The sequence below is a fragment of the Ictalurus punctatus genome, chromosome 26 (genome assembly GCF_001660625.3).
Source record: "Ictalurus punctatus breed USDA103 chromosome 26, Coco_2.0, whole genome shotgun sequence".
Classification (NCBI taxonomy): Eukaryota; Metazoa; Chordata; class Actinopteri; order Siluriformes; family Ictaluridae; genus Ictalurus; species Ictalurus punctatus.
The window spans coordinates 3,256,533-3,273,397 of record NC_030441.2 but is presented as its reverse complement, the minus strand read 5'-3'; the positions used below and the strand labels follow the sequence as shown (position 1 = coordinate 3,273,397).

Below are 16,865 nucleotides of genomic sequence, written 5' to 3'. Positions count from 1 at the left end.
AAACAAACCCCCATCCCCCAAAGTTCAACACCCACCTGTATAAAGCATATTGTATATGTAAGTAAGAGAGAAGAACAATTAGGGCTTGATTTATTGAGGGCCAAGAAATACATATACAAATGGGATTTTATGAAGGTTTTTTTTTTCTCTCTGGTTAACCATTATTAATCTAGAACAACAACAACACAATAATAATGAATTCACCCAGCTACTGAACAGTAACAATTTTAATAAAGTATGGAAAAAAAACAGAAATCATATTAATGACAACAGATGCAAAGTCTTTTTTTTAATAAAATGTTACATACCAGCAAAACATTGTAACATTCATTTTTGAAGATTAATGTCAAATTGGAATATTTCCAAACATTTCCATACATATTGCTGAGGAGCTAGAGCTTTTAACATGTCAAACTTTCTAATTAAACACATATTAAGAAACAAATTCCTGACATCAAGAAGTGCCTGAGATGAACAAGTTCATTAAGAACAATTGGCTGACACACTGTGTCTCAGAAGGTGCTGGCTACTGGCAAAAGTTCTCCATGAGTTTTCATCTGAGATATTGTCTCTTTGATGGCACTACTGATTCCATCTATGTATCAGTAAATACTTATATATTATAAGTCCTTGGGTGTCTGCTTATTTTCCTATATGGTACGTCTGAATACAGATATTCATAAGCATGGTACAGGCTTCCACTGCTATGCTGCTGAGACACAGCTGTATGTTTCAACAATGCCGGATGAGGGACATCAGCTTAATAATATTGCGGACATAAGACACTGGAGGCTGAGTAACTTCTGACAAAAAATAAGTACTTCTACTAAGGCCACAGGCAGCTAGAAGTAACCTTTCTGTATATGTTCTCACTCTGGATGGCCTTTCAGTTACATCATTAGCAGCAGTGCAGTGAAAGACTTGGTGGGATTACTGACCCCAGTCTCTCATTTGAATCTCATATAAATAATATTACCGCGATTGTATTTTCATCTCAGAAACATTGCTAAACTATATAAGAAATATAATGTCATTACATGACTCATCAACCAGTTCATGATTTCTATGTTGGACTCTTGTTATCATTTCACCTTGCTTGTCTGGGTGAACCAATAGGTTTATACACAAGCTCCATTTAGTCCAGAATATCTAGCAATAAAATTACATCCCAAACACTTATAAAACATGCCACGGTAATTGGTGTTGTTCTACTGTATATCTTTTGCATTAGCGCTATACTTAGAAAGGGCATTGACACGCTGTCATACTCAGTGGTACGTGACAGAATCTTGAAATTCCTGTTCATAATAAAGCAGTAACTCATGCACTGAAATGACGCATGATTGCAGATCACAGATGCATTTTATAAAAACCTGGAAATGTATTTATATTCTAGAAAGTAGGTGCATTTGCAAAATAACAACAAAAATATTCAAATATTCTAAAAATAATGATTACTATATCTGTTAGATAATTATTAACATACTATTTACACAACGTTCTATGTGTCTACAGTTTCCCATGTAATATTTGAACTTGTCTGGCCTATTAGGCATGACACAGACATCTGAATGGAAATGTAAAATGCACACATTGTTAACATGTATTTGTGTACCCTGCATCAGAAGTCCCTCAGTTACTGTTCATGTACACCTTTTCTTGCACCAAAAACAAAAATATATATAAATGACATAAAACATGACATTCTGATAGGGCAGATGAGTTTCCTTACCGACGTATACAATGTCCTCCACTAATATTGGAACCCTTTCTAAATATGAGCAAAGAAGGCTATGAAAAATTGTCTTTATTGTTTAAACTTTTGATATTTTCTTTAAAAAAAAAAATCACAAAAATACTCTACTCTCATGGATATCAAACAATTGCAAACAAAATACAGGTTTATCAAAAAAAAAAAACTTTGTTAAATATAGATGTGTAACAATTATTGGCACCCTTTTAATCAATACTTTGTGCTACCTCCCTTTGCCAAGATAACAGCTCTGAATATTCTCCTATAATGCCTGATGAGGTTGGAGGATACATGGTGAGGGATCTGAGACCATTCCTCCATACAGAACCTCTCCAGATCCTTCAAATTTCAAGGTCCATGCTGGTGGACTCTCCTCTTCAGTTCACCTCACAGGTTTTCTATGGGGTTCTGGTCAGGGGACTGGGATGAACATGGCAGGACCTTGATTTTGTGGTCAGTAAACCATTTTTGTGTTGATTTTGATGTATGTTTTGGATCATTGTCCTGCTGGAAGATCTGTGGATCCAACCACGGCCATATGAAGCTTTCTGGCAGAGACAGTCAGGTTTTCATTTAATATCTGTTGATATTTGATAGAGTCCATGATGCCATGTATCCTAACAAAAAGTCCTTTATGTAGCCTACACTAATTACTTCGATATTATATTTATTATATATTCTTATTTGGATGCTTTGTGCCCATTAGCGTGATTTCAATATTATTATCTATTTAATACTCACTGATTCCAATAACATTCCATTAAACACAATCAATGGCCAACAGCTCCATCTAGTGTTTAATAGAGACCGTGATTTTTGTGCAATAAGTTCTACAATGTTCATTTAAAGGTGCCTTAGGCAAGATTTCTCAACTTTTGTCAAGATCTCTAACAGTGATGAGTGCACTATATAACACTAAAAAAAACATGAAAAATTAATCTCTTAATGATTTATGAGAATGGTCACGAGGGTGCGGAGTGAAGGGGTGCGAGGGCGTGCTTATGAAATGGCTGACAGGATAACCATGTAAACACAAACAGTACTGGGGACCCCTGAGGTCTTAAAACCATTGTGCGGGGTGTGTGGGTGTGTGTGTGGGTGTGTGTGTGTGTGTGTGTGTGTGTGTGTGTGTCATCACACACACATCTACATATTTTCCATCTTATTCACAATATTGGTAAGGGGGAAAAGCGGCCATTGCACCTTTAACATACGATTGACAATATAAAAACGAAAAACAAAAAAACCTACACATTGTATGCTATAAAACTTCTCATTCGTGGCATTTGCCCAGCATTATGTAGCATGTTTAATCAGTGAGTACTTTGTAGCTTTACATTTGATGTAAATTCGTACACACTCGCCATTTTTAACCAAATATTACCCAAATATAATCTGTGAGTGTGCAAAAAAAAAAAAAAAAAAAAAAAAAAAAAAAAAAAAAAAAAAACAAAAACAGACACCTGATCTTTACTGTGGACGCTTACCATGAAACGATACAAAATAAAAGACAAAAAAAAACCAAAAAAAAAAAACCCACCTGTGCTTACATTCTTTTTCGGGCTTTTAGCACACAAAAAGATTCGATTCTTTACACTGAATCGACTCTTTAAAGCAAAGCTATATACGTGAGTCGAGTTTTATTGTGTATGATTTGCTACAGTGGAAAACACCTATGATGACTAGTATAAGCTAACAATATAAGCTACTATATAAGCTACTATATAAGCTAACAATATTTTGTTTTTAGCCTTTCACTAAAAAAAGGCTTTAATATGTTTGTTTGTAAGCGACTCCAGGGATCGACTCCGTTAGATGAATCATGTGGAAAGAACCGATTCGTTGGATTTGGATGATAAATAGAGCATCCAGGTGCACAAGTTTCGGTTTCCCAATAAACACAGTGGAAACAAGGCTGCGATATACTGTAGCTCAGACTCCAAACGAGAACAATAAGATCGAATTGTTAATAGTTATTAATACTTATTTGCCGAGTTTCTCAGCGGTCAGAGATGAGCGCGAGCCTGAGTGAGCAGTATGAGGAGAAGGTGCGCCCGTGCATCGACCTGATCGACTCTCTGCGCGCGCTGGGTGTGGAGAAGGACCTCGCGCTTCCAGCCATCGCCGTGATCGGAGACCAGAGCTCGGGGAAGAGCTCGGTGCTGGAGGCGCTGTCCGGAGTTGCTCTGCCCCGCGGGAGTGGTGAGACACCATGGGTCATGTTATCACTACATACACCCTAAAAACTTACACTGTGATGTACTAATTAAAAAAAAAATAAAAAATTACACTTATAAATATTTAGTACATATTACAGCTGTGAAATAATTTAAATATACCTTATGAATTCAATAATTTATCTCAGCTTTACCTGCTGCTTTAGGTGATGGCAATAAATTGCAATATTATGAAGCAGGAACGTTATAAAAGTTTCAAAAGATAAACCATTACATGTCTAAACTGATGTTTAACATTAAACATGGGACCTACTAGGCTATATTACAGTGACCAACAAAACATAAATTTTTTCTGACCTTTATCTCTGCGTGAAGTGGCAGTTTTGCTTTTAAAAAGGTAATCTCATGTAGAATTAGTTCAGTTTTATAAGGAAATTAGTTTTATTGAGCATTTTGTAGAACCAGCCACGGTTTTTCTGGAGACTTTGTTTGTTGCACTCGCTTCTTATTTTTGCAGCAAAAATCCAGCAGCCTTCATTGTGTTTTTTATCTGAAAAGTGTCTCTTACCACTTACTATGCTGGTTTCTTTACTGACATGCAAACATTCATCTGTTTTAACATTTCATTTTGTGCTGGAAAACAAATGTTTGGGAATCTAAAATGTTTTTGTACAGACTCGATAATGTATAAGTCATCAAATAAAAATCTATAACAAAGTTTGTACTAAAAGAAATAGGGTGCGCAAGACTTTTACACTGTAGTGTACATAAACATACACTTCCTGGATTTTCTTCTTCTTCTTCTTCTTCTTCTTCTTCTTCTTCTTCTCCTTCTTCTCTCTCTCTCTCTCTGTACAATGTACAAAATATAAAATATGAATTTGATGAGAATAAAAGGTGCCATCACACTGCCGCAGGTATGTCCTGTTTCGAGCGTTCTGGAGAGTTGTCGCCTCTCAGTTGATTCAAAAAGACTTTAGAGTTTATATATCAGACATTCAGGTGCCTCAGCAACAATGTGCACATCATTCAAGGTAAAATGGCGGGCCATTGGTAGATCGGTAGCATGTTTTTGCAAGAAAGAGAAACTAGGAGAGAACGACACATTCCTGTGATATGGGTTGTCGAGGTAGAAAGCTAGAAAGAACTCACATAAACTCATGAGCTAAAGTAAGAGAGCATTCCATTTTAATGTGTATCATATGTACAGTGCCTTCCACTAATATTGGTAAATATGAGCAAAGAAGGCTGTGAAAAATTGTCTTTATAGTTTAACTTTTTCATCTTTTTTTGAAAGACCTTTCTTTGCTCATTTCTTAAGACCTGGGCCACTTGCAAAGGTGACGGGAAGAGCATGGGCAATCCTGAAAGAGGTGAAAAAGAACCCATGGGTAACAGCAAAAGACCTGCAGAAAACTCTACAAACTGTGAAAGTCTTTGTTCATATGTCCACTATTTGAAAAACACAACAAGAATGGTGTTAATGGAAGAACACCACCAAGAAAACCGATACTGTCTTTAAAAAAAAACATTGCTGCACATCTCAAGTTTGCCAAAAACAACGTGGTTATTCCACAGTGCTACAGGGAAAATGTTCTGTTGATAGATGAGACAAAAGATTTTGGCAAAAATGCTATTTTTTTGGGGGGGGGCACTGCACACCAACACCAACACCAAAACCTCATCCTGTTGGATCATTTTTAGGTGAATTATCTAGACTAGGGTAATTCTGAGAGTTTCTAATAGCTTTAAGTTGTTTAACAAAATGCTGCTATATATTCTATCAAGTCATCATGGATATTTTCTCCCTCCTTGGGTACCTGTAACACAGTATTTAACAGAAAGGGTCTGCCATGGAGCAGTTCATACCGAGAGAGTCCTAGTGAGCCTTTGATGGCTTTAATATAATATAATGTTAAAACTAAAAGCAAACATTGAACCCAGTTTAGACCAGTGTGATTCATGGTCTTTCTCAATTTATTTTTTATAGTGCTGTTAATGCGTTCCACTGGTCCAGCTGATTGAGGATGGAATGCACAGTGTTTTCTGAGATCTATTCCTAGCCATTCACTAAAGACGTCTGTGACTTTGTTACAGAAATGTGGTCCAATGTGGTCACTGTAGATTTTTACAGGGATTCTCCACCTTGGAATGATTTCATTGACCAATATTTTAGCCAGTGTGGTGGCATCAGCTTTCCCAATTGGGAAGGCCTCTACCCATTTTGACCAGCTGTCCACAATCACTAGACAGTATTATTACGCCTGACATGGTGTCAATTCAATGAAATGCATTACTAGGTGTTCAAATGGTGCTTCTGGTTTAGGGAAGGTTAAGGTTGGTTGTTTTACGTTCCCGTGTGGATTAAATTTAGCACAGCTGAAAATTTAGCACAATAGGTGGTGAATCCTATAGTATAGAAATGCTTTTGTACCATCCCTCTTCTTGAGTCATGAGTTACTCCATGGCTCAATTTCGCAGCATAAGGAAAGAGTGCTTTTAGGTTGAACAGGTTTTTTTTTTTTATTAAGCCCATACCAGACATTATGCTGAAATGGGCAATTGTGTTTTATCCACACCAATTGTGCTTTTTCTTGTGGGGTGGAGTTCATTTGGGCTTCCTTTATTTGAAGAATGGTTAATGGTTTCTATAAAGAGATTCGCTTTCTCATCAGCAAACGTATTTCCCCTTGAAATAACGTCAGTGTTTTTGGTGTGGTCCTTGGATTTACATTCCACAAGTGCAGATGGCAGAAACACGGCACCTAACAATTGTCAATTTAGGTCCCAGTGCGTGATGGGTTCATCTGTTGAAGTAATCATTCTACTATTCTTTCACTGTTTCGCAAAACAGTGTAGGGTAGAGAAAGCATACTGACTGTCTGTCCAGATAGTGACTCGTTTATTTCGCCCCAACTTACAAGCTTGTGTTAATGCCCAAATTTCAGCAGCTTGTGCAGAGAACTTCCCTGAAAGTAGTACGTTCTGATTATTTTCTCATGTACAATAGTTAAGCAGTCGTGCTGCAGTGTACCATCATTAGGAGCAGGTAAGAGAGTACCCGATACGCCCGTATTTAGTATTGTGCACCTCTCAGTGGTAAGGTGGGGTTGAGTCAAAAGGACAGCAGAGTAATGCAGTTGTCGATCAGACGATAAGAATGGAGTCTTTTGTTGCAACAAAAGCACTGAAACCTGACGTGGATTCAAGAGTTTCAGTTCCTTAAAAAGTACAAAGTGGTGCCAAAGCTTCAAAAGCTAAAGCAGATGTGATGATAGCTTGCAAGCGTGATGGCATTGATTGTGCTGCTGGGTCTAGCTAGGGTACTATTTGTTGGAAACACCTCTAGCTTATACAGTATTTACACTGACAAGTTACAACCTATGTAGACACCTGTCGATATTCTACATCATACAGGATTTACACCAACAATGCTTTCTTGGACCAGCAACAACAATAGAAAGACATTTCCCTGTGTAGTGTAACTCACACAGAAACACACATACACACACCTGTTAATGTTTCCTTCCTGTCTGTCTCTCTCCTCCTCAGCTCTTTCTCTCAGGGGCTCTCTGTCTGTCTGTCTCTCCTCCTTCCCCACTATTTTCTCTATTCTCCTCACTTATTTTGAACTACAACGACTACTCCCACAGTCCTTTCAATTCAGCGCTGGGTTATTTGAAGACAGCGCAGGCTTTACACACTTGCGCTTGACCAACTATATCGTTCTGTTTAGATTGAAAAAAATCATCATGCTTTTTATCGGTTATACATGGTGTCATTATCTGAAGGCAGCGGCTATTTACACTAAGTGACAATAGCAGCATTGTCTTAGCGATATGCTATTTACACTAAGTGACAATAAATAGCGATATATTCTATTTACACTATATAAAAGTAGCAGATCTTTGCAATAAGGGGAAATAGTTGTTAGATGCTACTTATACTTATAAAATAGTGGCAGATACTATTTGCATCTCAGTATTGTACATGTAAATGTAAAACATGTACATGACTATATTTATTAACATTATTAAATGGATGCCACCTTATTGGGACAATAAAGCCCTCTACATTTCAAAACCACTTTTCAAATATTTTCATTTTTATTGAAAATAAACGCCTTTCCAATGTGATATGTGATGGGAAAAGGGAAAAGAGCGAGTTGGGAAAAAGGCGGATTCGAACTCAGGTCAAACGCGTCAAAAGCTACTTCCAGGCATCTTTTTTAAAAATTGGGCCCGCCTGGGCCCCAAGTGCGCATGGGGTCCTGGGCCCATGCCCATAATGCCCATTGGATAATCCTGGGTCTATCTTGGTGGAATAGTACACCGCTGGGTGTAATTTACCACCGTGTGTTTGCAGAAAGACAGAAGTCATAAGGCCATTATTTATATTAACAGTTTGAATGAAAGGTGTAGACATATCAGGTAATCCCAGAGTGGGTGCGGAGGCCAACTGTGTTTTTAGATCCAGAAAGGCTTTTTCAGCCTCTGGAGTCCAGATTATTTGATCAGTTAGAGCCAAATTGGAGCCATGTGATATTGAGAGCAATGGTGTGGTTCTTTCAGCAAAATGAGGTGTCCAGGCTCAACAATAATTTACCATTACTAAAAAGGAAAGATATTTGCCTTTTAGTGGATGGTTTAGGAAGAGTAGTGACAGCCTGTACTCTATCTTTCATGAGTTTTCTCCTTTCAGCTGAAATATCATATCCTTTTTAGGTATTTTACATTAGATTTCCAAAGTTGAAGTTGTTACGGCTCACTCTGTGGCCATGTTCTGCCAAAAAGTGTAGTGATGCAAGGGTGGCCTTTTGACACTCAGCTACATTATTAGAGCATTAAAGAATATCGTCAACATAAAGAAGCACCTTACTGCCGCGATTCGAATCAAATCTTTCTATATTTTCAGCCATTGCCATAAAAAACACTGCTGGACTCTCGCAATACCCCTGTGGACACCGAGTAAATGTGTACTTTTTCCTTCAAAAGTGAAGCACCGGTATTAAAACTTGTGCTCCCAAAGGGATATTATATAACATAGTATATGGATCTGGGACAATAGGAGTGCGAGGTATTATTTCACTATTTACAGCTTGTAAATCTAAGACCCAGTGGAGGGGGCTGCTTTTTTAACTGGAAACAGGGGTGTGTTACATGGGGAATTACTACATGGAACAATTACTCCACTTTTAATTAAGTCTTGAATGAAGTCTTCAATGGCCTCTGCTTTCAGAGAATATTGTCTTTCCCAGGGTCGATAAGAAGATTTTGGATCAACTACTAGTGGAGATGCTCCTTCCATGAGTCCCACATCACCACTTCCCTGTGACCAAAACGTTGATGATATTTGGGCGATGAAGGGCTCCACAACCCTGTAGGAATTTTGCCATAAAATTAACAGCCTTTTTTGTGACAGTAAACCATTTTAAATCAAGAGAATAAGCTTGTAATGCAGGGTAGAGGCATCCTTCTCCACTGATCACAATCCCTCTAATCCGGTGAATTAAAACAATTCTTTAGTAATCCCCCACACTTCACCCTAAGGACAGGTGTGGTGGGTTTGTGGTGTGAAAAAGCGTTTTTTTTTTCTTTTTTCTTTTTTATTTAAACCAACAGAAACCACACAAAACCCTGCTTTAATCCAACATAGGTTGCAAAGGTGATGTGAAACCATTTCACTTCCCTTAAAAAACCTTTTCCCGTACATGGTATTGGCACCAGAATTAGGTTTAAAATACATAGTACAGTGCATGTCTTCAGGATTTTGAAGGACAGCACTGGGAGAAAGTCTCTCTTTAGACTTTAGTCTTTTAGGGGAGAGTGATTAACCTTGGCCCTGAATAGAGTAAATCTAAAGTATAGTAATAATGTGGTGCAGAATTACCCAGAGCAACACCTTGAAAAGAATTTTGGTCTGTTTTAAAAAATTTCAATTCCCTCACTAGAAGATTTATTCGGGATTCCTAATTTGTACATTAGATCTCAACCCATGAGATTAACCGGAGGCTAACAGTATTCATTTGTTTAGTCAGTTGTACAATATTTCTTCCCCCATTGGCAGATTGATCTATGACTGTCTCAGAAGACACAGGGAAAGCTTTAGTAGCTCTCTTGAATCTCAACAGTAGGTGGTGAATGAGCATTTAACATAGCTAACAAATGACACAAATTAAATTCTGAATTTTAAACTTTCATCTTCAGGATTATAGGTATGAAAAGGTAATAAATTAAAGGTTACATGACCTGATGGTGTGTTTATTTCAAGCTCTGGATCCTGGTCAGTTACACCTGCCCCTCATCCGGGCCCTGCCCCTCATCAACCCAATGCCCCTCCTGTCCACACATGAAAGACATTTCTTCCCCCATGTATGCCTTTTACCCAACCTCATCCTTGGCCCCTTCTCCTCGGGCCAGAACCTTGGAAAAAAGACCTGGTCAGTGTCGCCCCACATTTGGTTGTCCATTTGCTGTATTTGTTACTGTATCTTCTTCGTGTCCAGGTTTTCGTTCAGCAAAGTTGCTTTGGAGTCCCGAATAATGTCTTCTCCATGTCGTGGATATTCTAGAACATTGGTAAGTCTACCATGTTTCCAGATGACACAGTGCTTCTTGACTTACTTATTTATTTTTGGCTGCAGACGGTCCATGAGTCACTTCTTTTGTTGTTGTTCATACGGAGAATCATTTCCAGAACTACTCTGGAGTTTGCGTCAAAGATATTGGCCATTCTTTTGACAAATTGGTCCACACTTTTTCCAGTATTTTGTTTACAGCTCTGAATCTTAGTCCAATCTAGGCTTTGTCTGTAATGTTCAGTGATTCGTTCATAAAGAGCTGTGAGTCTCACTTGGTGTTGTTTGTTCGTGTTGTCGGTATAAGGAATCTCCTGATGATTGCCTCAGTAGGCATTGAAATCGCCTTCAACACAGCCCCAATATGTTTTCACTGCAATGTGCCAGTGTACTAATGTTACAAATAAAGTGGAATCGTTTGAATTTGTATAAAGAAAAAACATGACAAGGAAAATAGAATGAAACCTGATGTTTAAAAAAGATGTCCTTGCTTTTCCTCGCCATCATGCTCATCGAGGTGCCTGCCGGTGACTAGCAACCAACTTCCTGTTTACACTTGTATACGCATGCCCAGTGTGCAAGAGTGGTCATGTGACATGCATTTTCGGTCGTGTAGTGTGGATGGATATCGTTTCTGAAACACAGAGGAAACGCCAGTGTGGACGAGGATGGTTTTCACATGCACTAGTGTAAACAGAGCCTGACTGTCCCTCAGTGGTGGAATGAATTTCCAACCTCAATCAAGACTGGAGAATCTGTCAATATGTTCAAAAAACCCCACCTATTCTCTGAACAATTAACTAACCCCTAACTTGACACCACCACACTGGCTCTTCCACCTCTACTCTGTGAACTCTGCTTCTGCATTAAAAAAACTTGCATGGTAGCACTAATGGTAAATGGTCTGCACTTATATAGCACTTTTTCAACCTTAGCAGTTCTAAGGTTGTGTCTCAATCACTGATTCACACACACCAATGGTAGCAGAGCTGCCCTGCAAGGTGCTAGCTTGCTATTGGGAGCAACTTGGGGTTCAGATCAGATGTCACTCATGTTCCTTCCTGATTTACTGATTGGCAGCTGGTTAAATAACGAGAGTATTCTTCCTGCGCATGTTTATAATATTCTTTGTTACATATGCATGCTAATACATTTCATACAACTTGTGTATACTGTGTATTTTGCTCTGCGTCTGTGTCTCACACTATTGGGTTGTTGATTTGCACTTTACATAGTCTTGTGTACTGTACTGTTATGTGTTCTTACCTATATAGAGGAATGACAATAAAAACCCAATTGACTTGACTTGAAATAAAAATAAACAAAAAGCTAAAGAGGAAAAGTTGATGAAAGACTAACAAGCAAACTGTTTCCTCTGCCAACAACTACACAGGTATTGTGACAAGATGTCCACTCGAGCTCAAGATGAAGAAGAGCAGGAAGACAGACTTCTGGCATGGAAAGATCAAGTATGAGGATTATGAAGAAGAGATTGAAGATCCAGCAGACGTGGAGCAAATGATTAGAAAAGGTAGTGAACAGAATCAAGTGGTTAAAATTGAATACAAGCTAACAGAGAACAGTTAGCATCTCCGTTTTCCTATTTATTTATTTATTTACTTACTTATTTTTAGCTCAGAATGAAATAGCTGGGACTGACATGGGCATCAGTGATAAGCTCATCAGCCTGGAGGTGACATCGTCCAACGTTCCTGACCTCACGGTCATCGATCTGCCTGGTATTACCCGTGTAGCAGTCAAGGACCAACCCGAGAACATTGGAGAACAAGTAAATTTGTGTGAACTCTTAAATATTTCATGGACATGCTTGGGACAGGCCATGCCTCCCTAACTGACATGTCTTATTAGGAATCAATTAATGAATCATATTAGTAGAGCAGTATTCTTAATAAATATGACACATTTATGACATTGTAAACCCTGATAAAAGATCAAAAATAGACCAATGGTATTGAGCTGTAATATAAGCACATGCCTGACTTGGTTTCAGAGTAAGAGGCTGATCAAAAAGTTCATCACAAAGCAAGAAACCATCAACCTGGTGGTAGTGCCGTGTAACGTGGACATCGCCACTACTGAAGCGCTGAAGATGGCTCTGGAAGTTGATCCAAACGGCGAGAGAACGTTCGGTCTGTGCAGCCTTGTCATCAGTATATCATTTTAATATATAGTGAATGACAAAGTTTGTTGTGCTTCTTCTTCTTCTCTAACTTTATTACAGAAGATATCTTCCATGAGCTTCTGTGTGTGTTGATTATAACAGGCGTCCTAACGAAAGCTGACCTGGTGGATAAAGGCTCGGAGGAGACAGTGGTGTCCATCATCAATAACGAGATCGTTTACCTCAATAAAGGCTACATCATCGTCAGGTGCCGAGGACAGCAGGAGATCAAGGACCGTGTCTCTCTGAATGAAACCGTCAAGAAGGAAAGGGACTTCTTTGAAGATCACCCACATTTCAGGTGCGCATTTTATTTCTCTTGTCTTTTGAATGTTTATTGTAAAGTCATTTATCTGGAATTTCTCTTTGAAATGTATTTTGTACTTTAAAGGTTCAATATGTAGAAAGTCAATTTTAATACACGAATATTAACCATGTTAGCTAGTACAAAGAGTCAAAGTGATCATTAAACAGGAAAAAATGAATGCAATAAGTGAGATGAGTGCAAAATGTGATCCCTTTCAAAGGGAACTTCGACGTTGCGTTTGGCATAACACTAAGGGAGCTGCACAAGAGGCTGCACATGGTAATGCCTACATTAGACAGCTCCGCTCCGCTCTTCTCGGAAGCCAAAGCGAGTTGGGTTTCAGAGCCTTGCGAATCTGAACTAGCCGCTGCTGAGGCAGCTAGCCATCTCAGGTCCGGGGGATCTCTTATGGATCCGGAAGAGGAGCCGGAGACGAGCGCTGCTATATCTCTTGCTCTGTCTTCCGGGTCCAGTTCGCCGCTGGATTTTGGAGCTCGCGTCGCAACTCCTCCTTCCACTATGTAAAGCCAAAAAGGAAAAAAAAGAGAAAAAAATATACAAACACAAAAATAATAGTAATAATTCATCTCTGACTCCAAGGAGCCAGAAGAATGTGCAAAAAACTGAGAGCAGCATATAAAGTGCTGGTTGAAGTGATTATAAAGGCTGGATGAGCCTTTTTCTCCCCAGTGAAAGTAAATCTCACACACTGCAGAAAACTCCCCTTTCTTTCAGAAGTGCATGACAAAATATAGGGGGAATTCTGGGGGAAAACCATGCATAAGCCGTATTCATAACCCCACGATGTTGGATTATTCGGCCTTTGTGGTGAATGAACGGCATGGCTATTTAGCTATGCTGAAGGTGGAGGAGGCGCTTGCGAGCTACCTCTCTCCATTGACGGCAGGTAATTAGGGGGGCCGGCTTTGCCATCCAAGGCCACCATGGCATTGGTGGGCAAGGCCTATTCAGTATTAGTCGTGCTTGTGGGTCACTGCAGAAAATGACAGTGTTGCAGGCATACCAAGCAGACTTGCTGCGTGAGCTTGACATATGGCGGCATTCAGCCAGTTCCTTCCCTGTTGTGTCGAGTTCACCCGGGCATCCACGAGTGGAGCCCAGGCCAGCACTAGTACGAGGGAGACACAGAAGGCGAGTATAGCAGCCTGCCAACCCCCGCAGTCAGCCAGGGGAACCGGGCGGCCACAGTCGAGGCCTGCTACTAGGCCTGATGTGAGAATGGTCATAAAGGCCAAGCAGGCAAAGAAGAGTGGTCCTGAGAGGCCTTGGAGGGACTTATCAGGGGACATGATATTGTTTGGGCAGTTATTCCCCATTGCTACTGTAGGGCCTCCCCTAGCCAGGTGGTCCGTAGTTTTCAGTGTTCTCTGGTCAGCGAGCTGTCACAGGGCAACGAAAATCTGATGCTTTCCCTCCAGTAGAATGTGGAATAGTTAACGTCACTAAAAGACCATCTGGCAGCATGGAAACTACTGCCAAATGTGTCTCTATGGGTTCTGTCTACCATAGAAAAGGGTTACCGGGTCCAGTTTAGAGTCCCCCCCCGGTTCAGAGGTGTGCTCACCACAGTAGTCAGCACAGACCAGAGCCCAACAGTGCAGGAAGTAAGATCCCTCTTGACAAAGGGGCCATAGAACATGTACCCTGTTCCCTGAGGGAGGGAGGTTTTTACAGCCGTTATTTCCTGGTCTGCAAAAAATAGAGGAGTATGTGACCAATTTTAGATCTGAGTCATATCTGAACTGTACTCTTCGGACATACACGTTCAAGATGCTGACGCCCAAACTTATCGTTCCACAGATTCAGTTTGAGGACTGGTTTGTGATGATAGATCTAAAAGGTACATATTTCCACATTGAAATATCACTAGCTTTATCCCCTCACACCTTCACAAAGTGCACGGATGGTACTCTGGCTCCATTGTGACTCCAGGGCATCCGTGTACTAAACTACCTGGACGACTGGTTAATTCTAGCACGATCTGGGGAACTGGCGGTTCAACATCGAGATGTTGTTCTTGCCCACATGAAGAGCTTCCGGCTCAGCTTGAACCTCAGAAAAGTATGCTTTCTCCAGTGCAGTGGACAACTTTTCTAGGGATTATAAGGATTCTACTATGATGAGGATGTTTCTATCTCCAACATTAGTAGGGTCAATCCTAGCAACACTGAGCAAGATAAAGCTGGATCTTGGGAGACTATTGGAGCTTATGGGCCTATTGCACATGAGGCCGTTCAGTGGTGGCTGAGAAGTTTGGGGTTTCGCCCAAGGACAAAACCTCTGAGAGTAATCAGTGTCATGCATCGATACCTACGTGCTCTGAGAATTTGAGTGTCCCCGGTTTCTAGTCACACTCTAGGGGTGTCTCCTTAGTGCAAGGTGGTAATGACAGACACCTCCCTCATGGGCTGTCTTAGACAGCTGTCCAGCTCACGGTCTCTGGAGCAGCCCTCATCTGGAGCAGCATATAAATTGCCAGCGGTGGTCTCATATATTGACCACCAGGGAGGATTATGTCCGCGACCTCTTTTCAGGCAGGCGCAACTAATTCTTATCTGGGCAGAAGGAAAGTTTGTCAGTGAGTACAACGTACACTCTGGGACTATGGGGGCAGACATCCTTTTGAGGAATGGGCTGATCCCCAGTAATTGGTGGCTCCATCCACAAGTGGTAGAGTCCATATGGTGAGGTTTTGTCCAATCGGGACAGCATGTGTTCGGCTCTGAGGAGAAAACACATGGCCCGCTGTGGTTCACGCTCAATCCTCCCGCACAATTAGGGCTGGACTCTATGGTGCACATGTGGCCGAGGTCACGCTTTTCCAACGATCGCTCTTCTCCCACAAATTTTAGCGAGAGTTCAAGTAGGAGATCTACAAGCTCTCTCTGTTGCCCTTTCCTGTCTTGTCTTTGCCCCTGGATTACCCAAGGCAATCCTGTATCCTATGTCGGATTATATTACTAAAGTAATATACATCAGCTGCCCACCCTGTGGTGTTGCAGGCTTTCTGCCCTCATCCATTCCCCACACCGGAACAAGAGAAAATGCACCTGCTGTGTCCAGTAAGGGCTCTCTGTACTTACGTCCACCGCTCCGGCCAGTGGCGTAAGTCAGAGCAGCTGATATACTGCTTTGACGGCGACAGTAGAGGTGATGCTGTGTCAAAGCAGCGCATCTCTAATTGTGTGGAAGCAATCTCTATTGCTTATGAAGCGCGCGGTCTCGCTACGCCTCTGGGCATAAGGACTCATTCCACTAGGGCGGTCGCCTCTACGAAGGCTTTGTCCAAAGGGGTATGTCCTTACAGGATATGTGTGCTGCTGCAGGGTGGTCTACGCCACACACATTCATTCAAAATTACAGCCTGGATATTCATTCCACCCCGGGCGCGAGTGTCTTGCAGTGACCCTCGGGCTTGGGTCTTTTTGACCAGGCCGTACCCTTGGTATGACGGAGTGGGTATTATCGTTCCCATAGTGTTACGCTAAACGCAATGTCGAAGTTCCCTTTGAAAGGGAATGTCTGGGTTATACATGTAACCCTTTTCGATGAGAAGGGAACAAGATGTTGTGCAGATTTGTCATACTAGGGTAGGCCTGTGAATTGCGCCTTCGCTTCAGATAATAGAGGCTGATGGCGCGGTTCACAGGTGCCATATTTATATCATGCGACGCATTTAATTGCCACATCACCTGATCAGGGCAGGCCTATAAATACGCATGATTTTACACAAGCTTCAGATGCCGGTCATGCGCGAAAGGCGCTCCCACAGTTTTATGCTAAATGCAAAGTCTTGTTCCCTTCTCAGTGAACAGGGTTACATGCGTAACCCAGACGTTTTGTTTTTT

The 16,865-nt window shown here is 40.8% G+C and overlaps 1 protein-coding gene across 2 annotated transcripts in view; it reads left to right on the top strand.

Moving 5' to 3' along the window:
• Positions 1-3,624: 3,624 nt before the first annotated feature.
• The window catches only part of LOC108258627 (interferon-induced GTP-binding protein Mx2-like), a 36,849-nt gene continuing 23,608 nt past the window's right edge, over positions 3,625-16,865 (top strand). Inside the window, exons 1-5 of one of the 2 annotated variants that reach the window (XM_017457386.3) lie at positions 3,625-3,955; positions 11,901-12,038; positions 12,142-12,296; positions 12,519-12,657; positions 12,792-12,990. In XM_017457386.3, coding sequence (XP_017312875.1) covers positions 3,766-3,955; positions 11,901-12,038; positions 12,142-12,296; positions 12,519-12,657; positions 12,792-12,990 — 821 coding nt within the window. In that variant the 5' untranslated portion in view covers positions 3,625-3,765. Of the gene's footprint in view, positions 3,956-6,541; positions 10,509-11,900; positions 12,039-12,141; positions 12,297-12,518; positions 12,658-12,791; positions 12,991-16,865 lie in introns of those variants that run through there. The other variant, XM_017457387.3, reaches the window with a different exon arrangement.